General features: G+C 52.1%; 6 protein-coding genes across 6 annotated transcripts; 3 read left to right on the top strand and 3 right to left on the bottom strand.

Annotated features, from left to right (window-relative positions):
* Nucleotides 1-744: 744 nt before the first annotated feature.
* Nucleotides 745-7741, bottom strand: BO88DRAFT_335542 (acetyl-CoA carboxylase ACC1; the record flags this gene model as incomplete). The annotated part of the gene is made up of 3 exons (XM_025702854.1): nucleotides 745-7275; nucleotides 7346-7516; nucleotides 7592-7741. 3 exons carry the CDS (start codon nucleotides 7739-7741, stop codon nucleotides 745-747), a joined length of 6852 nt encoding a protein of 2283 aa, XP_025565097.1.
* A 4462-nt stretch (nucleotides 7742-12203) lies between these two features.
* Nucleotides 12204-12565, top strand: BO88DRAFT_248809 (uncharacterized protein). The gene has a single exon (XM_025702196.1). It carries the CDS (start codon nucleotides 12288-12290, stop codon nucleotides 12510-12512), a length of 225 nt encoding a protein of 74 aa, XP_025565096.1. The 5' UTR covers nucleotides 12204-12287; the 3' UTR covers nucleotides 12513-12565.
* A 577-nt stretch (nucleotides 12566-13142) lies between these two features.
* On the bottom strand, nucleotides 13143-15044 carry nde1 (nuclear distribution protein NudE; the record flags this gene model as incomplete). The annotated part of the gene is made up of 2 exons (XM_025708128.1): nucleotides 13143-14723; nucleotides 14808-15044. The coding sequence occupies 2 exons, from the start codon at nucleotides 15042-15044 to the stop codon at nucleotides 13143-13145; spliced, it is 1818 nt and encodes a 605-aa protein (XP_025565095.1).
* A 2920-nt stretch (nucleotides 15045-17964) lies between these two features.
* On the top strand, nucleotides 17965-19078 carry BO88DRAFT_486604 (DUF3716 domain-containing protein; the record flags this gene model as incomplete). Its single annotated transcript, XM_025712468.1, has 3 exons — nucleotides 17965-18052; nucleotides 18102-18483; nucleotides 18535-19078. 3 exons carry the CDS (start codon nucleotides 17965-17967, stop codon nucleotides 19076-19078), a joined length of 1014 nt encoding a protein of 337 aa, XP_025565094.1.
* A 455-nt stretch (nucleotides 19079-19533) lies between these two features.
* Nucleotides 19534-21605, top strand: BO88DRAFT_403448 (cysteine hydrolase family protein). Its single transcript, XM_025706370.1, has 4 exons — nucleotides 19534-20069; nucleotides 20206-20630; nucleotides 20698-20829; nucleotides 20878-21605. The coding sequence occupies exons 1-4, from the start codon at nucleotides 19963-19965 to the stop codon at nucleotides 21378-21380; spliced, it is 1167 nt and encodes a 388-aa protein (XP_025565093.1). The 5' UTR covers nucleotides 19534-19962; the 3' UTR covers nucleotides 21381-21605.
* BO88DRAFT_362093 (TRAPP subunit TRS20) lies at nucleotides 21595-22461 on the bottom strand. The gene is made up of 2 exons (XM_025703902.1): nucleotides 22202-22461; nucleotides 21595-22117 (listed from the first exon to the last, which is right to left on the bottom strand). The coding sequence occupies exons 1-2, from the start codon at nucleotides 22390-22392 to the stop codon at nucleotides 21727-21729; spliced, it is 582 nt and encodes a 193-aa protein (XP_025565092.1). The 5' UTR covers nucleotides 22393-22461; the 3' UTR covers nucleotides 21595-21726.
* Between the last annotated feature and the right edge of the window lie 100 nt (nucleotides 22462-22561).

The following is a 22561-nucleotide window of genomic DNA, read 5'->3' as shown; positions in this document are numbered from 1 at the left end:
ATCTGAATTGAGCTCTTTGAATTGAGACAGATATGGTGCTCCTATACTAGTTGTTACTTGAGTAGTAAAAGGCTATAGTCTAGCTACTATGACCGTGAACTGCAGTAGTACTTAGCAGTAGTGATAATCGCTTCTTCTGCGCCTGTAATTAACATAATTATCATCGTACAGTGGTGCAGACTTAATATAACTTCTGGTCTATCTTACCCCTCAGTTACTTACACTTACCCCTTAACTATTCGTATCTTTGCCTGCTCCATAAGTCCAGTAATAATCATTTACAATTACGTGGATACTACACTACAGATATACGACTTAAGAATACCACATTTGAAGTTGTAATCATTTGCATTGTCAAAAGGAAAATGCGACGTAAAATACAGAACAGCCACACAGAAACCATGCTCAATAACCGACCGACAACAAACAGGTAATCAGAAAACAAACAGACATAACATAACCGACGTTATATGCATCGCATCACTCAATCAATACCAATCAATCCGTGTACCCATTGGTTTAACTTGCTTGAAGCCCCATTAACCCAGCCAGCAAGATAACAGAACCCAAAAGTAGAAAGAGAAGAGTAAATGCGGGCAGGATAGTTTGACTTTCTCCTAGTCCAATGGTAATGCCAAGGGCTTTATATAAAAGGTTTCTTTGAGAAGGGAAAAGAAAGGGAATGAAGGCTCTTTTTTATTGAGCGTCTTCATGAAGGGGAAGAGAAGATGATGGATGATTCTCTTAGTTGGAAGAGAGGTACTTGAGAACAGCCTCCTTCTCCTCCACAGGGAGAACGCTGAGGATCTGCTGCACACCCTTCAGAGCACCGTCACGGTTGTTGACGAGCAGCTGAGCAACTTCCGTGGCCACGCTCTCGGCCTTGAGAGCGTCGACCTTGGTCTGGATGGCCTTCTTGTTCTCCTCGTACCAGGTGGCGACGCGCTGGTCTTCGCGCTGCAGTTCCTCGTCGAGCAGGCCGGTCCAGCTGTGCAGAGTGCGGAGGTGCACAGCACGAGCGGACTCGGTCGAGACAGGGGCGTTGGAACCAGCAGGGATAGCAACAGAGCCGTCGCGAGCAGCAGGGTTGGGAGCGGCAGCAACCATGCGCTTGACAATAAGCTCCTCGCTGAGTCTGCGGCGCAGACGCCAGTAGAAGAAGCGACGGGCGTTCTTCCAGGTGAGGGGATGGCGGATGGTGTTCTTGGCCTCCATGCGGCCAGCACGGTCGTGGAGATCAGCAAACTGCAGAGCAATCTGCAGGTAGACGGGCAGAAGCTGCTCCTCGCGGGCAGCCATCTTGGCCTTGATATCAGAGAGCTGATCCTTGCTGAGGGACTGGTCCTCGAGAGAGCGGCGGAGCTCGCCATAGGTGGCATCCAGACGAGCCATGGTGTCGAGCTGCTTGTCGCGACGGTACTTGATGTTGACGATACCCTCGGGCTCGAGGACACCACCACGGGCTTCCACGTCGGCATACATCTCCATCTGGTCGGGGTTGATGGTGGGATCGACGACAACCCAGGATCCACCACGAAGCTCACCGTGGGGCGGGATGTAGATGAAGATGGGCTGCTCGTACTTGACGAGGGCATCGACGATGTAAGAACCGTACTTGAGGACCTCGTTGTACATGTCACGCTGACCACCGGAGAAACCTCTCCAGTTAGCCAGGATCATCACAGGAAGCTGCTCACCGTTGTTGAAGTCACGGAGGGCCTGGGCGGTCTTGTAGGCGGAGTTGGGGTACCAGACACCACCAGCTTCGTTGGCGACCATCTCCATAGAGTCAGGGTTGGCAGGGTCGGCAGGAGTGACGTTCTCAACGGAGCGAGTCTCAACAGCGATCACACCCATGGGAATGCCACCGAGTCTAGCACGACCAACAACCACGGTGCGAGCCCAGCCACCAAGAGCCTCCTCGAAAGATCCAGTATCGAACAGACCAGGCAGGAAGCCTTCCTCGTCCTCCTTACCGGCAATGAGCCAGCGAGGATCGTAGGGCTGCTTGGAGGGAGGGTAGTAGGCGACATCGCGGTCCCAAGTGTCGGACCAGGGGCGGATAGGGATGGGGGCACCCTTCCTGTCGGGGACGAAGGACATCCACTCAACAATCTTCTGCACACCCTCGAAGTCATCGTTGGCAGTCATGTGGGAAACACCGTTGCGGTACATGATCTGAGTGCCACCAAGCTGCAAGTTGGAAGTGTACACTTCTCTACCCAGCAGCTTGTTGATAGCGGGGGCACCAGTGAGGATGATGGGCTGGCCCTCAACCTGGATGGCTCTCTGTCCAAGGCGGACAAGGTAGGCACCAATACCAACGGAACGGCAAGTAACGAGGGTGATGGTGAAGATGTCTTCGTAAGCCTTGGAGGTAGCACCGGCAATAAGACCGGAGCCCTTCAGACACTCGACACCGAGACCGTCCTTGGCACCGATGACGGTGGTAATCTTGTGGCGCACCTCACCCTCATCCTGGATCTCCTCAGTGATGACTTCCTTCTTCTTGCTAGCATCAAGCTTCTGCTTAACCTCGGGAGTGAAGTACAGGTACTTGAAACCGGCGGCGGGATTCTCGGGGTCGTTCCAGGCGACGGAGAAGTAAGGAATCAACTCGTCAGCCATGCCGATACGAGCACCGGAGTTGGCAGAAAGGTAGATACGAGGGATACCCAACTTGCGAGCCAGTTCAGTGCACTTGTGGAAGAACTTGTCTTCAGCGGGACCGAAAGAACCAATCTGGAAGGTAATGTCGTTGGCAACGATGATGAAGCGTCTACCACGGGGGTACTCGGGGGTACGGGCAGTGACGATCCAACCAACCATACCATGGGTGTTGGTGCCAGGGCCGCGGGAGATCTCGACCAGGTTGTCATTCTCATCAAGAACAAGCTCGCTGTAGTCAATGCACTCGCCAACAGGAGGGCGCTGGTCGGCCAAGGAGGGGATCTTGGCAATGGCCTTGGTCCAGCTGTTCTGGAAGGCTTGTCTGAAGAGCTCAGGGAAGTCATAGACGTACTGAGTACCCATGAGGTGGGCCTTGTAGCGCTTGGGCTGCAGCCATTCCTTTGTCGGGTAAGGAGTGGAGACAGGACGCAAGTGCATGGAGCCCAGCTTGTTGCTGCCACCATCAATGCTGTGGAAGATCCACTCGCCCTTCTCAGTCTTCTTCTCAATGTACAGCTCAACCTGGATGATGAATCCGTAGGTGTTGGTGATGATCACGCGCAGGGGGTAGGGAACACCGGTGACGGGATCGGTGCACAGAATGCGGATTTCAGCACCGGTAACACGCAGTCTCCAGAGACGACGGCCGAAGCGCTCCAAGAAACCGGCGAGAGCCTCCTCAACATCCTTAGGCTGCAGGTTGAAGACAGGGGAGAAGTTGATGAAGATGTGGTTCAGATCGGAGTTGTTGTTGCCAATAATCTCCAGAGCGTCCAGAATGTCGTTCATGAGACGATCAGCCTCCGAGGTCAGGTACTCCGCAGTGGGAATATCATCGCGCAGGCGACCGGGGCGCACGACGGCACGAACGAAGTAGCGCTTGTCCACAGCCTTGTCGTTCTCAGGGCCCTTTCCGAGAGCCTCGTAGACGTGGATGTTCCGGTTCTCAGTGAAGACGGGCTTGATCTTGAACTTGGACAAACGACCAAGCTCCAGCTGGAAGGCAAGGGCAGGCTCGTTGTGGCGGATACTCTCATCCTCTTCGTAGTTGGGGCCACGGAAAGTGAAGTATCCGGGGTAGATACCGTTCTTGCCGCAGATGAAGGTGACACGGCGGATGCGACGAGCAAGCAGTTCTTCCTTGAGGTCGGCCAGCATGTTGTTGATCTGGGAGACGATCTGGTTGTCGTCAAGATCCTCCACATCACGGATGGCGACGTTGAGGACACCAGTCAACTCATTCTCGTTCTCAACCCGGGGAGCAGGGCGGCGCTTGCCCTCCAGGTTAGCGAGAAGACCGTTGTCACTGGCCTTCTTCTTCGAGCCAGCTCTGGGGAAGATCTCGAGGGCTCTGGGAAGGAACTCCTCAGCATCCTCCAGGTACTGAACAGGGATGATGGCACCCTTTCTCATGGGCTCGTTGCCGTCGCCAACCAGGTACGACATGTCACTGATGGAGTTGATCCGCTTGAAGGGGTTCATCTCAGCGGTAGGGGTGCTGGGGGTCGACGGGTCAGTGGTGATAGGGCCGAACTCGGGCTGTCCCAGCTTGTCGAGAGTGAAGTCCCAAGAGAGCAGTGGAACCTCTCCGGAAGCAGAGTATTGGATACCCTTGACAGTGTAGGCACGGTAAGCGCGGCGCACGTAGACCTCAAGAGCAGCCAGAGTAACCCAGACATCCTGGTGAACGAAGAAGCGCGGCAGCACGTCGAAGACGGTGTACTTGGAGTCCACCACCTCCTTGAGGACCTGGGAATCGGGCTCACGGTGCTCCCAGCCGGTCTCGCCATAGCTGGACTCGACAACCGACGAACGCAGGATGAGTTCCATCTGAGACAGGCGCTCCTCCAAGGACGGAAGAGCACACTGGATCAGAAGCTCACGGGCCTTAAGAGTGACCTTGGCAGCAGCGCGAGACTCGAACTCAGTCAACTTCTTCAGGATGGGCTTGAAGTACTTGGAGACATTGCCGACGTTGGGCTGATTGGGGCGGTACATGGCCAGAATGGCAAGGATAAGGTTGTTCTTGGCACCAATGCGGCTGTGGGAGAGGACAGTCTGAACGACCTTGCCAATGTCCTCCTTGTTCTCGTCACGAAGCTTCAGGATAGAGTCTTCATCGCGGAGGTTGCGGCCAGCGAAGAGCTTCTCCACCTCGTAGTACTGTTCCAGGAGACCAATGAAGACATTGAACTCGTGGACCTTGAGGCCATCCAAGTACTTGTTGATGACCTCGGTGAGAGGAAGCAGCGTGGTCTTGAGGATCTCAGCATCGGCGGGGTTGACATTCTCCTCGATGAAACGCTGAACAGTCTTCTGGAGCTGCTTGGCAGGGAACTCAGCCTTACGGGCGCGGGCCTTGTCGACGATGTTCTGGAGCTGGCTGTCGAGCTTCTGGGGCATGCGAGAGTGCAGAGCAGAGGACTGGGCGTTCCACTCGCCGTAAGGAAGATCGGGGTTACGGAGGACTTCGACCAGCTCCTTGAGGGTCGCGTTCATGATGACCTGGTTGTCGTATCCCTTCAGGATGTTCTCAAGGATGCTGTGCAAGAGGAAGAACCTCTGAGGGGGCTTGCTACCCACAACCTGAGGAGGACCAAGATCGGGAAGCTGGCCAGTGAAGGGCTGAGCGTGCTTCACGCGAGACGGGTCATCCAAGGCGAGGATACCAAGGATGTCACCAGCCTCCAGAGTGGCTCCGGGCTGCTTGATAAGCTGGACGATACCGTCTTCCTGGGCGATCAGGGGCATGTACATCTTCATGACCTCGACTTCAGCGAAGGGCTGGCCCGCCTTGACGTGCTCACCGTTCTCGACGGTGAACTTGACCAGCTTACCAGGAGAGGGGGTACGCAGCTGGGTGGGGTCGTTCTCCTGCTCGAGAAGGCAGGTCTTGCCATCCACACTCAGACGAGTGGCGGCGGGTTCCTCCTTCCAGTAGACGTTGTGACTGCGGCCGTTCAGAAGGACCAACAGACCACCGTCAGCAAGAGCGCGCACGCCCACGGAGCACCTGGAACCGTTGATGAAGAGGTGGTAGCTGTCAAGGCTGGCGCGGGTGGCAGTGAACTTGTACCGCTGGCCTTCGTAGATGAAGTCCACAGGGAAGACCGTCTTCAAGACGTCCTTGGAGGGTACCTGACCCTTCTCCAGTCCCTTGCGGTATTCCTCAACACCGGCCTCGCTAGCCTGGTGAGCCTTGGTAACAGCTCCACACAGAACGGCGACGACCGTGTCAGGACGCTCAGCGGTCAGCTTGTTGGAGATCAGCTGATCCAACCAGCCGGTGGTAATCGTGTTGTCCTCGAAGGCCGGGGTTTCAAGAAGCTTGATCAGGTACTCAACAGTGGTACGGAAATCACCACGGATGCTGAGTTCCTTCAGGGCAATGACCATGTGCTTCCGGGATGCGGAACGGTTCTCACCGTAGGCGAAGATGTGACCGAACTGACTGTCAGAGAAGCTGTGGATACCACCAGCCGTACCGACGGAGAAGTAACCCCAGACGTTGGAGGAACTGCGGAAGTTCAATTCGTGCATGGTACCGCTGGAAGGCTTGAAACCCTCGCCGGGATCCTCAGAAGTGATACGGCAAGCGGTGGTGTGTCCCTTGGGCTGCGGGCGGCGCTGGGTCTGGAAGCTCTCCTCGTTGGAGAAATCGAAGTCGATCTCCCCAGAGGTGTTGGGGTCGACGCCGTACAGCAGACGGATGTCGCGGATGCGGTGCAGAGGGATACCCATGGCAATCTGGAGCTGGGCAGCCGGCAGGTTGACTCCGGAAACCATCTCCGTGGTCGGGTGCTCGACCTGCAGACGGGGGTTCAGTTCCAAGAAGTAGAACTTGTCGTCAGCGTGGGAGTACAGGTACTCCACGGTACCAGCCGAGACGTAACCGACCAAGCGACCAAGGCTCACAGCGGCGCGCTCCATAGCCTGGAAAGTGATAGGCTTGGCGATCGTGACGGGCGCCTCTTCGATAATCTTCTGGTGACGACGCTGCACGGAACAATCACGACCGAAGAGGGAGATGTTGTTACCGTACTGATCGGCCAGCAGCTGGACTTCCAAGTGGCGGGCGTTACCAGCCAGCTTCATGATGAAGATGGGGGAACCGGGGATCTCGTTGGCAGCGGCATTGTACAGGCTGATAAAGTCCTCCTCCCGCTCAACCTTACGAATACCCTTACCACCACCACCTTCGGAGGCCTTGATCATGACCGGGAATCCGATCTCCTTGGCCTTCTGGAGACCCTCCTCGGGCGAGAACGTGCAACCCTGGTTGTAGACATCGTCATCAACGGTAACGATACCCTTGTCGTCGATCCGGACAGCGTCCACGCCCGTTCCAGACCAGGGGATACAAGGGACACCAGCATGCTGAGCGACGATTGTGGATGAGATCTTGTCACCAAGCGAGCGCATCGCAGAGGCGGGGGGACCAATGAAGATGATTCTCTTGGGGGAAGCAGCCAGGGCTTCGGGTAAACGGGGATTCTCAGAGGCGTGACCCCAACCGGCCCACACGGCGTGGACGTCCATACGTTCAGCGACATCGACGATCAGATCGACGTTGGCGTAGTTGTTGTTATTCGTGCCTCCGGGAACCTGGAATTCCTGTCAGCCGACATGCTCACACACGGGGAGGAAACGCTGGTTGCACAGCATGACCACGCACCTCAACATATTGATCCGCCATACGGATGTAGTCGGCATTTGCGTGCAGATCTTCTGGCGTGGCCATCACTGTGAATTGGATGGCACGCTCATTGCCGAAAGTTTCATAAGCCCATTTGCGGACGGAACGAATCTCCTTGACGGCGGCAATACCGTTGTTGGCGATCAGAACCTGAGGAAAGCCTGTTAGAACGGGTTGCTCCTGCACTCTTGCCCGACCAACTCATCGGTACCCCGCAAAACTCACCGAGCTGATAACGGAGTGACCCTCATGGCTGGCCACAAAGTCCTTGACGCTGCTGGGCGGTGCGGCATTCAGGTTGTTACCACCAATGAAATGTGAAGCGAGGTTGTGTTGCGCGGCACGCGCACTGGGGTGATCGTTGGGAGCGCTCATGATGCAAGGTTGGATATTAGGTATTATAAAATTCCCATGCGATAGAAGAAGCCGGATTATTCAAGAAGAATAGGGAGGACGAAGTATTGAAGAGGCGTCAAGGCGAAGAGAAGAAAAGGGAGAAGGCGCAATGACTGTCCGTGAGGCGTCGGAGGAAAAGTGGCGTAGTATAGAATGTAGATGGAATTAAGCCCTCCAAGAGCTAACTAGGAATGGCGAAGGTATAGGAGAAAGAGGCGGGGGAGGGCAGATGAGACACGAAGGATTCAATTCCTCAGGGCTGAGTAAGAGGGAGGGTGAGAGTCAGCTTTAAGCAAGGCGCAGAGTAGGTTTGAGATAAGTTGAGGTCGAGGACAAAGTTTCATGCGGCCAGTCGCGGAGGACGTGCGGGAGGGAATTTAAGGCATTGGGGAGGGTAAGATGGAGAACTTACTGGGACCACCTTGGGACAGTCAAGCAAGCAAGCAATGACACTTGGTTAAGGAGGAGTAGTGGTTTGGAGAAGAGGGGGGAGGAGGAAGAAGGGGAAGTGGAAGAAGAAAAGAGGTCGACGGGGAAGAAGAAAAGGGAAGAGCAGAGAAATAATAAATGGAGCTGGACTACTGGACGAGGCGTATAATTGCTCGAACCGGTAAATGTACAGGGAAATGTGCAGAACGGAAAAATACGCGGAGAGGTGGATGGGTCACCAAAGAAGAAATAAAAATGAAAAATATTTTTTTAAAAAAAAAAAAATCTTTTTACAGACAAAAATAAAAAAAATAATTATTTTATCAAAAAAGGAACTAAAGGTGGGTTTTCCACAGACCGGCAAAAGATGTCGAGGGAGAATAATACTAGACTAGTAGACTAGAAGGAAGGGAAGGGAAGGAAAAGAATAGCGCCAGACCACCAGATGGCCGCCCGCCGCCCCGATAGACCGAAAAGAAAGAGTCTCCCAACTAGCGGTACGGCTTGTTGGGCCCATGACGTCGGGCTTCCCACCAGTTTTGTCTGGCTGGATCCCCAGCATTTGTCGGGTCAACAATCCGCTGCTGCAGCCAATCCCTCCCCGATCCGGTCCATGGTTCCTCGCTGCAACATCTACTCCAGTACATACTGCTGTACTGTTATCTTTCTCTCTCTCTCCAACAAAACCCCTCGCCCTTTCATGCGGGTTTTGACTGCTACCTAAGAAGGGATGGAACAGAACAGGCATGTGCCGAATCTCACCGACGACTCATTGGCGGTCTCACCGCGTAGTGTGTGCCATGTCACCCTGGATGCAAGTCCCGAGGATTTGGAGGGGGCCAAAAGCAAGAACCAAGCAAGGTACGGAGTAAATGTGCATGGGGCGCATGATAGGACGGACAGGACAAAGTTGAACCCAGCTTGCTCGCTCGCTAGTGAGTGCTGTCTAGACAGTCTACTACTAGCTGCTAGTATCTAGTCCGGAGTTGTAGTTGGGGGAATTCCCCGACAAGCCAACAGATTCAAGTTGGTGCTCAAAACCCGGACGATCATCATGGCGGGCCTTGGCTTTTGGCCTTGAACACCGAGTGAACATTCCCGCCATGCTCGGAACCAATCCACTAACTCACTAGTAGAGAGTTGTCGGGCCCCGTCATGAGCTGTCAATTCAGACCGTCCCTCCTGCCGGGTAGATAGTAGTAGTACATAGTAAATAGAATGTGAATTGCAAATCGCATTTTGACCGAACGCGGGTTCTATGCTCCGAATTGAGTGAAAAGATACTCCGGGGCTCGGAGAGCGAAACCAGAGCCTGACGGGATCACATCGGCATAATACAAGCTTATATTGGGAAGCCGGTAATTTATCCAAACCTCCATCTACGTACTTGCTAGTACTATCTAATATCCATCAGTCCGGTCCGATCATCAATTACTGGCAGATACTATAAGTATAGCTAGATAAGTATCATTAATAGTTGTTGATAAGGTAATAAGTAGTTAGCATCTAATCGTGGCATCTAGTGACAATGGTTCATCTCCTACTAATCACAGATTTAATTTATTCAGACTTTGTCCAATGCTCCCAGAACGATACAAATTTGCAATAACCAGGGACATTGTACTTTGACTGACCCGCTCAAACCAGGATTGCCTCCAACCCCAAGGCGCTTGGGGATCCAGCCATGGTACCGGGTTCCATCCCTTTCTGGGTTGAGGATGAGAAAGAGACCGACTACTGGACAGTCTGGACTGGATGGTGCCCGACTGGCCAACTCGGAAGGGCATTTCAATAGTGAGTATCCGTACTTAGGAAAAAAAAAAAACCTGGATCCACATTGTTTGCTGCAAAGTCCCATCCCTACACTAACCATTTTGGGACTGTGTTGACGACCCCACTGTTTCCCGCCAATCAAGTGCTATGGAGTTGTCATCCCGTTGGGATCGTGGGAAATCACGGGACGCCCGCCCTCATCAAAATTGCCGGCCACTAGCCCCTTTGGGTAAAACGCTCGTGCGAGGTTCGACATGCATCTTGTTCGACCTCCTCGACACTTTGATCATAAATATCCCGAACAGTCCCAGTTTGTCAATTGTCGATGATAGATAGATACCCCAAGGGTATCCGTACTTAACTTGTGGACTGTAGTTTCCCACTCGTCGTCACCAGCCGACTCCACTAAGAGTGAATTGGTAGAGCCTCCACTCCATTTAAGAGCAAAAGCAAGCTCAATATCACTTCAACCAAACTCAAAGGACAAGAACTGGCTCGGCAGTTCCTCCGAGCCTCCCACCACGGCATTAACAAACACGTTACGGTGGATTCGGTTGAACGGATCCATGACTCGTGTGGTCAGTGGCCACAGTCTGCCAGGTATCAACCAGCGTAGGTAGTTTCTCAATAACAAAGTCTCGGGCCTCGAACACATGGCCTTGCGCTGAGACCTAATAGTCGAAATGGCCGTGCAGGGACTAGTCTAGTCTCGGCGTAACCTTTCAGAGATTAACGATCCCTCATTATTAGCGGGTTCCCCTTGTCGATTGGGGAAACTGATGCCGGCGGCGGGCATCCCTACTTATCTGGGTATCAAATAGGAATTGCCTTTCCAGGCTTACTGTATTCTGCTCGGATCTGGCGTGGGGCTTCTTTAGATTCAACGATCTTGCATCCGCTATCTGTTTGGCGGAAGCAGGGCTGAGATCATCAATTCAAGTCATGGTTCTCCCAAGGTTATCTGATTCTTGCACGGCGTATAATGGACCACTTAACAGAGATTGACGATAATCAATCTGATTTACATTCACTTTCAGCGGAAGAGTTGCACAGGAGTATACCCTATCTTCTGAACCAGCAACATGTTCTGTCCACACAATAGGAAAACGGGATATGATACCATCACACACTCACTGGTTTATAGCTTCAAATGATCTAAAACCATAGCATAAAATCATAGTAGCGGTTTCGCTACTTGTAAGTGTGGGAAAAAACACGGTAATCTAATGCTTGGTTGATTTAGCTTTCGGATATACTCTTATAGATCTATGAAGTTATAAACAACCCTTGTGCTACTAACAGTGTGTGTAACAATAACTCTTAATTACAAGATAATATGCATACTCAACTAGTTTTCAAAACTATTTCTAACGATTAATAACTTATTGTGCCCGTATATATCTTTTTCAAGCTATTGTCACTGCGATTGCCTCTATTCAATTCGTCGTACGGCCACTCTATATATATCCCGTAGCTTCATACTACTGATTTCAACCAACTACCCAGAAACCCAAAATAACATTTAAATAACAGCAGAATCGAATGAAAACAGACAACAGAATACTAACCTACCTGGCACTGTAAAATAAAAACACTAAACCATAGTACATTACCCTCCCCAAAATATTTACAATACACCACACCACCACCACCACCACCACCTTACATCTAATCTACATTTCTTGAATTCTTAGTAACTACCCCCCAAATAATCCCACATCCAAACCCAAAACCCAAAACCCACGTTTTACTTACCTACCTGCATCTAACAAATACTACAACAATACGAGTCCCCGAAATCCTGCAGGATGATATCAATCCTCCGCCCCCGAGCGGCTCCTCCATTTCGGAGTTTCACGGTCTGACACACACGCCCCTTCCCGGCCCCCGACCTCCGGAAAAAGCAAAACACGAGACAAGAACAAAGGCAAAGCAAAACAATAGAACAGTTTTAAACCCGAACGATTATTATTCTATTGTCTTCCATTCCCGTCGTCTGTAGTCAGATTTTAGACTAGGCTTTTGTGTGCTTGTTTCGGACCGGGGGATTTGTTCACGTTCACGTGGGAAGGACGATGGATGGTGTCGGGGTTTAATACTAGTTCTACATAGTACCTACTTAGGATTAGGTGAGAACTTAGGGAGAGAAGGGGGGCGCGGCGGAGGTGAGAACATACCGGATTGGGTGGGTGTCATGGGATGTCAGAGGGAGGCACTAAGTATAAAATCCGAGGGGGTGGCCGACTCTGGGTTACTATTATATTACTACACTTCGTAGTACTTTTACGAGGTTGAGGGGATGAGTTAGTGCGCTCTGTTGCATATGCTGATTTGTAGCGACCATGTGAAAGGCGATAGGACTAGGTTATTTTGGAGAAGAGGAGTTTACAATCTGATCCTTCAAATCAGAATTAGATACGGAATAGTGGCTGTCTGGAATGGTGGGTGTTGCAACATGAAGTCGTGGGTGGGTGCCACCCATGCAGTGACACGTCTCTTCAGCATCCCCTACTTGGAATCAGGGTCGTGCAGATCGGCGCATTTATAGACTACATGCCAGATAACGATCAGGTCTAGAATGTCTGCCACATATAATCTGTGCAGCCTACGCAAATCATCCATCCAAGTCACTGGGTATTTACCTAACGCCTAGGCAACTCTCTCAATACACAGTAACAGCATAACATCAAAGAAATCAGGTGCTGAGACACAGCTTGGACGCCGGTGGAGGACAAGCCTCCCGGCTAGAAGAACCTTCCATGCGCCAGTCAACCGGTCACAATTCCAACTCCGCCGCCACTGACTGTACAGACTCGAAGGCCATCCCGCCACATATGGGATGCCACCTTCCGATAAGTTTGATAAAGCAGATGTCTATGAACCTGTCTAAACAAGTCCGCCAAATGATCTGACCCCCTCTAGGTGGGGCATTCTTTCAAAAAATAACGTGCCAGGGGTAGTCGATGTAAATGGAACAATGTCGAAGGGAATCAATGAATAGGGAAAATATGAAAATGATGCAAAAGAGGGATGACAAGGGTAAAAGGGGAATAAAGAAGCGAATCAAAAAACCTGCGTACCGGCCGTGAACATCATAAACCCCCTTGAAATCAATTGCCGTTCGGGGATAAAAGAGGGGTATTCGAAGAAAGAACAAGGGAAAAGAACAAGATGAAGCTTAGAATGTCTCGCCGAGGTCGCCAAACTTGGTGGCCTTTGGATCTGGGGATGTCATGCCTCCGCCAGTGCTGGTCCGCAAGGTGCGTGGCGCCGGGATGCCGCTAGGTGTCCGTCTTTTCGGCAGAGTCGCCGTCGAGTATGGTGGGTAGCGGGTCTCGCGAGCTTCGCTAATCTTGGCTTGAACGGACAGGCGGAACGCTAAGCTTTGGTCCTCATCTTCATCGATGTTGGACATGCCGTTCACCGAGCCATTCTGCCCCGACGGGTTGCTCAGCGACGACCGCGGCCGCCGGCTCTCCGTCGTAGGGTTCGTCGAATAATGTCCTAAAGGAGTCTTAGTCCGGCTCTGGCGGCTCTCTGGGCGTGTCGACGGCGCGACGCTTGGGTGCGTACTTTGGCTGAAGGCGCTGGAGTAGCTAGTACGGCTGCTAGGGCGGCTGTCGCCTCCATTGCGCGTGCCAAAGGATGGTCGGTTGTTGGAGACAGATGACGCCGTGCCATCATTATCCCGGATCGACGAACTGAAACTGCTACCGCTCAACCTCTTGCGCGAGTTTCGGCGCATAGTGATAGTGGAAGCAACAGGACTTCCGCCATTCACGGAGATCGAACCGGAACGCGAAGAGGCGCGAGACGGCGAGTCAGACGGAGGAGGCAGCTTGGATTTGGCTGACTGGACTCTTTCTTCCAGCTGCTGCATCTTGCCAATGAGCCCCCGAATCTGGAACAACGAACCCGATTTGGGCAGACTGCTCTTTTGGTCATCATTCTCGCTTCGCGGGGAATTGATCGAGTTGATCGAGTTGCCGAAATTTGCGGGCTTCGTCAAGCTAATCCGGGAAGTGGCCGTGGACGCGGTAGAACGGGTATTGTTGCTTGCATTGCCAGTGGTGCGGGATCGGGATGACTTGTTGGGTCTGGCGTCATACATCGACCGGGAGCCCATGAGAGACTCGGATCCTGACGCTTTTTGGAGCGGAAATCCAGCTGTAGCATGAACAGTCTTGCGCATGTTGGCCATCATGTTGGTCACACTGACCGACGTCTCAGACATCGGTGGCGATGGAGGAGCCGCAGTGACACCCATCAAGGAAGACTTCATCGGCGTACGAACAAATAGAGGAGATGATACGGCGGACGTGCCTGGGGAGCGATCGAAGATCTCGGGAGCCTGCGGTGTTGACGATGACGTGCGGGACAAAGGCGTAGGCTTCTTGCGCCGACCGCCGTACTGCTCATGGCGAAGCTTCTCCTGAAGGATTTCGTTGTCAAGTTTCTGCTCCGATAGTTCATCCCGAAGACGCTGGCACTGAATGCGGAGAGCCTCGCGCTCTTTTTCTCCGGCCTTCACCTCGTCTTCCAACAGGACGCTACGCTCAATGGCCATGTTATATTTCTGCTCCATATCCTCCAGGGACGAAGTGGTGTGGCGGGCCTGGCGCTCATAATCATCGTTCGCAACTTCCGTATCACGTAGTCTCAACTGCAGAGTTCGGTTGGTGTCTCGCAAGGTTGTGATTTCCTTCTGCAGCGAATTCTGGGCCGTGTTGGCCTCCGACTTGGACTGCTTGAATTTGGACTGCAAGGGGGTTCCCGTTAACCTTGGAGATCTTCAAGCCTCCCACGAGGGAAGTTTGAGGGACCAGGAACACGTCAGGCTCACCTTCCATTCGTCGACCTCATATCTCAGGTTTTCCAGCTTCTCCTTCAAGACCCGCTCCCGCTTCTCCGACGCCTCGATATCCTTCTCCAGCTCCGCTTCCAGTTCCCGGCTGGAAGCCTGGAACTCCGCTAGTTCGGCTTCTAACTGTTCATATTGCGCCTTGTAATAAGCGAGCTGATCAGACCGCGAGCTGGTCCCGTTGGGGCGGGCGGACGAAGAAGCGTCGGCCGATGGCATGATTGCGGCACCAGCAGACGAAACCGGCGATCGGAACGCACGCTCCAGGGGACCACGTCAGAGAGACCCCGGGAGAAGGGGGGGAGATTTATAGAATGGTTTGGATGGGAGAAGGGGAGGCCAGGGTCGAGAGCATGAACACGCGGGCAGTCACAACAACCGTGCGTGAACTGGTGGTGATGGCGGAGGGGCCGAGGCGGTGTCGCAGGCAGCCGGGAACGCTTGCGACGGTGAGAAGGCGTGGACGCCAGGAAGGAGACAGGACGAGGCGGGCGAGTAGAAAGGACCAGATCGCTGAGAAAATACCAAGACCAGAAAAGCCTTAGCAAATTGACTTACCTTGATTGAATCCCTCACAGAGGGAAAGGGATAGGGGAAGGAGGGAGGGGAGGGGAGGGGAGGGGGAGGAAGGGAGAATGTTTTGAGGGGAGAGTAGTTGGGTAGATGGATGGTGATGCTATCCAGAGCGGACGGGACGGGCGCAAGATCCAATCAGCCAATGGTGGCAGTGGCACGGGGTCTGGCTGTCAACAACCGCCTTTACCGGTCGTGACGGGTTACCGTAACTTACGCCCGAGTCCCCCGTGGTCTCGCGGCCTGAGGTTGCCGATCGTCAACAGTCCAGAATAACATCTTCTGCCTGGGCAACAACAGTCAGATGCCATCCATTCAACTATCTATTCATCATATGCTACTAGCTACTGGAGAGGTTCTATCACTCTGCATTTGATTTGCTATCTCGCATTCCCTAGATGCTTATCCGGACCACGTAAGTACTTCCCTTTCTGCCTGAACCATGGAACTGAACTCTATATTTTATACTAGTTCCCTCAATTTTTGGAGCGTCAACATATGATCGCGACTCACTAGTGCGCTTCCATTCAGATGACCACCCCAGCCAGGTGAGGTCTACTAGTAGTAGACTATCTCTCTGGTGTCTTCCCACGATTGGTCTATTGTCTGGTCGGCCGCCAGTGAACATTGCGCACCAATCATATGGCCATCAGGCACCCCAAGAGCATTCTCGGATCTGATAGGACTGCTGGCGACCATTGAACGGTCGCAGTCGCGGTTGCGATTATAATCTGCTGAACCCAGATCTAGGTCGTGACAACGACTACCTCAGTCTCTGGGTTCTCATACTGAAAGATGATAGTATTTGGTACTAATGAACAACCTATTGCGTATTGAAGCATGTCTCAGGATGTTCGTCCAAATCTAGAATCCATGGATTAAGCTCGGGTCATTGACCTAAACCGTGGAAGAAGTTCGAAATATGGAAATTCAGGTGAATACCCAACTCATCAGCCAAATGTCCTGCCTTAGAACATAATATTGTTTCCCTGGGCTTTGTCAAATGCGAGAACCAACTTCTCAAATCGTAATACTATCCTCCTGACCTTCAGGGTGAATACAGCCCGGTACCTCACTCATACAGTATGTTTTGAACTGCTTCCCGTAATGATCGAATTTGATACATAGAGATCATCCCATGTGAAACAAGGGTCTCCAAATTGCCTAATGTGATGCCTCCGAATTTATAAAAGAACAACAGAAACACATATAACAACCATACTATACCAGCACGACTAATTCCTAGTACTTTAAGTAACCTTGGAGCAGCAGTTCCCAGAGATAAACTAATCTTGCATCGAAACGATATTTCAGATGACGGTAGATCCCCTGGAATAAGCAATTCTAGTAGCTTATCTTTGGTTATCATCACCAATGTTGCATTTTTACATGGATACATATTCTGATACTCTTCGTAATCACCGAACCCTGCATACTTAGTCCTTGCTTTATCCAAGAAACGAGCCAACGAAGAGACGAAATTCCAGCATCTTTTGTTGTTCTCCATGGCGTATTCCCGACGTGCTGGGCATGAGCTACTACCACTTCACTAGCAAGTCATGTTGCTTTGACATTGACTTAGAATTGCCAGTCGTCAAGTGAGTTGTAGATCAATTAACATGAATGACTGGAACGTGGTAGCTCCAAATACCAGGGCCTAGTGAAGATCGTTTAGCTTGTTCCAATACTGAAAAAGGGTAAACTCTCTAGAGATCTGCGTAGTCGATACTTAGACTGGACTGTTCCATTCACAAAATCACATGGAAAGTACATGAGGTAGAAGACTGGAGATGACCTGGACGATGGGTAGCAGGCTGGCTTCGTTGGGACTTCAGATCGGTGGGCTTGGTGTTTTGAATCGGACTCGTCGAAGCTACTATAGGGTCGATAGATGTTGAGATTACCCATTTGTGGATGGATTGCACGGTATCATTCATACTTGGTTGGGTACTTGATTGAATTGATGGAGGCTACAGAGAGTTGTAGGTATGGGGGAATGAGACAGTATATTTAGCGATGTTCGGTGATTGTAGTGTGGCTCCTAAAGAGTGTGATATTCAACAGTAGTATCAACAGTACATCATGGCACTTGGTGACCACCCTCCGGCTTCTGACCTCGATGAATGCATCTCCCTCACATGAATAGGCCATTTCACATTCTGTAAATGGAGAGTGAAGTCGTGAACTGACTAGCCCTTGTGCTTGAACCACCACACCAACTGAGGGCACAACACAGTGCACTGTGAGCACCTCCGCGGGTCTGCTGGGACTGGTTTTCTTCCTTCTGACTCGCTGGGACAACCTTGAGCCATGACTGGCCCAGTGAAAGTCCATTCACTTCTTCTGTTATGATCTAAAAGCAACACGTGGCCCAGCACTTCCCCCCGAAAACATCTCCCTCTGACGCTAACGCTTCTTGGTTAGTCGCTTCTTATACCCTCAGTTATCATAGTAACTAGGCTATCACAAGAGCTCGTTTGAAGATTTCGATCGGTATTAGTGTCGCTTGTTGAACATTCTCTGTGTCTCAAACTTGATATCTGGTCGAAGCAGACTAGTTGACAAGATGCCGGCCATCGACAACGCTGAGGTGGAGAGACGTATTGCTGACGCCCTGCAAGAGGCCAAAGACGCTAGGCTGCGTCTGCCTGAAGGTCTGATGCCTCCCATACATCTCGTATCATTCTGCTCACATACCACCAGCCCAAACCGATGCCGCAAACCTGGAGGCCACCAGCAAGCTGAAACTAACCAAGTTCGACAAGCAAGTTGCTACCATGCTTGACGTTGTTAGACCCCTTGAGTGGACCATTGAGAACGGCCAACCCGTCGAAAGACGTATCAGAGACAGAGAGGCTGTCACCGCGGCTTTACTCTACCGTCGAGGAGAGGAGGTTGAGCGATGTGACAGGTGCCAGACCCTCGGCCCCCTTGCTAAATGCATCATTTCGCCTAGCCTTGGTGGCCGAGCCCTGCACAGGGCGGCCTGTGCAAATTGCATATTTTACCATCAGGGCACGTATTGCCCCCACAGGTTGAAGTTCGAGAAGTCAAAGGGTGAGATGTGGACCGAGAGTGATACACAGTAAGTCCCCCGACACCAATGTGGGATTTTGGCTAACAGCGGACGTTCCAGACTTGTTCTTCCCAGCGGTGGCTTGCGACAGACCCTGGCGCAAAGTGGTGAAGACGGATTCGATTTTTTGCGCGTAAATGATGAAGATTCAACCTCAAAGGCCCAGAAATTGGGCGACTCAAGTGCTCCCAATAACTCATCTGCAGCACATCAATCGGAAGAATCTGCGCCCGCTGGCATCACTCCGTCATCTGAAGAGCAGGATAACCTGCCAACGGGCACCAACAGCAACAGCAACAACTGGTCAAGTTGCGTGGCAGACGACATGCTCACCATGCCACTGTCGTCTGCCACGCAACTTGACCAGTTGTTGCTGTTGCCATACCCCCCCGCCAACACCTTGGCAGGGGGGCCAAGCTATCAGCTTCTCTCCTTGCAAGATATGCCAGAAGATGACAGCTATATCTTGCCACAATCGTCCGCCACGCAGGTAGAAGAGGAGCTCTGCCCATACCCTCCCGCCGGCGAATGCTTTTTGGCTCAGGTACCCGAGCAGGTTGAGTACAGCATCGAACACGAGCCCCAGAAGAACAAGCAGGAATAAGCTTGTTCTTCTGAGGCTCGTGTTCGGTTGCTGTTTTGACTTTCTTTCATTTCATCTTTGTTTTCTGTTTTGTTTTCTTTCTTCTTTGCCTTTCTTTGATCTGACTCGAATGTTAGCATGTCCTCATGTCCTCATGTCCTCATGTCCTTGAAGATGCAGAGTGTTTCTTTTTATACCTGAACTTGATGGAAGGCAGAGCCACCACAGAGCTTGTATGGGATGGCAAGTGATGGGACGAGATGGAGAGAAGAATCTCAGCTGGAGAGGATAACAAGAGCCATCGAAGTGTGAAGTGAAGAGGAATGAGTGTTGCGAACAGTGAAGAGGCAGACGCGCTTTTAAGACTACAGCCGAAGAGCTGCGGGCACGGGCCACAACCACGTGATGATTTGTGAACACACACGGCAGCGACTCACTCACTCACTTTCTCCTGCCACGCCGTTCTGTTCTCCCGGAGCTGTGCTCCTGCTGATTGCTTTCGCCCCTGTTGAAGCTCTTTTCACTACTTGAGTTCGAAGAAACTGCTTTCAGCAAGTGTTGCTCCCGCGTGTGACCTTCCTCTTGTATGTATTCCTTCTCTTTTATGGCCCTCACGACCCCAGTGTTCTGGCTTAAGATCCCGCCACAACCCGGGGCCCCAAGGCATACACCAGTCGTGACGCTATATCCACGCACACATTGAATCCCGGTTTCCGTCCCTGTCTTAAGAAGGTGCTTCCACGCACTCGCTGGGGCCCCCCATTTCCACACGGACACGATGACCTCCTGTTCTTGATTTTTTTTTTCCTGCTCGCGCTATCCTCTGTCCCAATGAGAGTCATGGATCTCTGTCTGATGACGCTGATGTGTCCTGCCAGACCCTCTCTTCCCCACCATCTGTCACTATGGCGGATCCTACCGATCTGAACCTGGATGCACCCAGTGACTTACAGGATATTCCGGACATGTCCATGCAACTACTTCCCCCGCCAGAGGGGACATATCCTGATAAGTGAGTTTGACCCCGTTCACTCCCTCTCCTCCTTTCCCACCCTCTCTGTGCCCCTTGCCACACGTCGGGTAGCGGATCGGTCCGCTGTGGCTCCATAGTGGATCTGATAACTCACATCGTGGTGATCTTCTCAAAGGGCGACGCTTCTTGCAGCAGTGCAGGCACACGGAAAAGCTCATGGGTACAACGTCGTAGTCAAGTCGTCCAGCACTCCCACGGAAAAGAAACCGGGGCGGACTGCCAAGGTCTGGTTGCGATGCGATCGTGGTGGCCACTATCGCCCGCGCAACGGGCTCACTGAGGAGACTAGGAAGCGGCGGCGCACATCCCGGTTGATGGATTGCCCGTTCATGCTAGTTGCAGCTGGAACTCCTGGGATTTGGACGCTGACTGTTCTGAACGCCACACACAACCACGGCCCGATTGTCGAAAAGCCTCGGCAGGTCCCTCATCATAAGGTCCGAAAGGGCCAGATCGCAGCGGTACCCTACGATTGGCCGCACGATGCGACACTGACCCCTTATACGACGGCGTTAGTAATTATTGACATGCAAAAGGACTGTGCGTATGATTCCATGTGGTCGTGTGGGTCCTGGCTGAGCTTTTTACTAATGGGATGCCAACGCAGTTTGTTTGCCGGGTGGATACATGAGCCTTCAGGGCTACGACATATCGGCTAATCAGGCACTAATTCCTAAATTACAACATCTGCTGAATGCATTTCGCTCATCCGGCTTTCCTATCTACCACACCCGGGAAGGTAGGAGAAAGTTCTCCTCTTCTTCCTTCGATTACTGACATCGTCCAGGGCATCGGCCCGATCTGTCGACGCTGTCTAGTAGAGAGGCCTACCGTTCACAAAACAATGCTTCTGGCATGGGGATTGGATCTCCCGGACCCCTAGGCCGTCTGCTGATACGTGGCGAGGTGGGTCACGACACCGTTGACGAATTGTACCCAGTTCACGGGGAACCGGTAATCGACAAACCAGGCCGGAGTGCGTTTGCACACACCGACTTCGAACTCATCCTTCGCAATCGCGGTATTAAGAACCTGGTGTTAGTGGGTGTAACGACCGATGTATGCGTTGCGACGACTATGCGCGAGGCCAACGACCGAGGCTTTGACTGCGTGGTGCTGGAAGACGGAACTGCAGCCAGCGAACCGTCCCTTCATGTGAGTGCCATCGAGTCAGTTAAGATGGAGGGAGGAATCTTCGGGGCAGTAGCCAAACTAGAGGACGTGATGCACGCAGTGGAGAACTTTAAAGCCGTGACTGTGAAGAAGCTGGCTCCGCAGATGACGGTATGATAGGCGGCGAGGGGATGGTCCAACTTTTGCCTTTTTCTCTTTTACCTCTTTGCTACTCCTCGCCCACAGAGGCCTTCTGACTTTATCTGGATCAACTCTGGGATATCATTCAGCGCTGTCAACATTGGAGGAACGATCTGCTACCGGGATAGAGGAGTCATCATCAGGACGGACAAGGACAAGAAATAGTAACGAAGCTATGAATACGATTTATGGACATGCATACATTGAATATGAATCTGGTATCTTCCAAACACCATGTACAGAGAGTAGTAACCACTAAACGCCTCAACCCAACCAAAACCAACCCACAACCGCATCAAATCAAACCACAAATGAACCAACCCTATAACCACTTCCTCCCCGCAGCCGTAACCCTCCCCCTAAACACGGGACTCTTAATCTCCATCCCCTGCCTATAAAACGGACTCATGACCGTCTTCACATAATTCTCATACACCTCAGTCATGAACTGCCGCACGGCCTCCTCCGTCTGCGGCGACGTCGGATTATTAGCTATCGAGCTCGCCGACGCGCGCGACGACCCGCCCGCAGACCCCAACAACAACGACCCGGACATCGACCCGCCCATCGAACCACTCCCACCGGCCCCCTGGCCACTATTCGAAGCTAATTGTGGCGGCTGATGCAGAAGAAGAAATCTTGCCCCGGAGGGGGTCAAGAACGCGGAGATGTATGCTGATGCGGGGGGGTAGGTGTCGATGTGTTTTAGGTACCTGCCAGACATCAATCATTAGTAACATGCGCTTCAATTACATCCACACATAGTAACCATGAAGGGAGAGAAGAAGAGGACATACATATTCCCATTCATCCACTGCGCCTCCTCAACAATATCCAAACTCGAATGGATAATAAACTGGTTCATGTACTGCGCTGTATCCGGGAATCGGAAACGGGCGATCCCGTCGCCTCCGGACTTGGATGTGCCGAAGGCGATGTTGAATAGGGGGACGTCCGTCGGGGAGAGGATCGTAAAGTAGTAGGACATTTTGATTGATTGTCTTTGTGGCTTTCCGGGGTTGTGCTGTGCTGTTGCGGGCCACCAACTACGTATTTACTTGTGGCTTTCGGGGAATCGGAGATGGGGGCAGCAGGCCAGGGGAGTAAGTAATGTGTCACGTGTGATAAGATAAGAAAATCAATCCCGGAGGGTTAAG

This window comes from Aspergillus vadensis (assembly GCF_003184925.1).
Source record: "Aspergillus vadensis CBS 113365 unplaced genomic scaffold BO88scaffold_6, whole genome shotgun sequence".
Classification (NCBI taxonomy): domain Eukaryota; kingdom Fungi; phylum Ascomycota; class Eurotiomycetes; order Eurotiales; family Aspergillaceae; genus Aspergillus; species Aspergillus vadensis.
The sequence above is the reverse complement of the archived record's forward strand: the minus strand, read 5'-3'. Positions and strand labels throughout refer to the sequence as shown.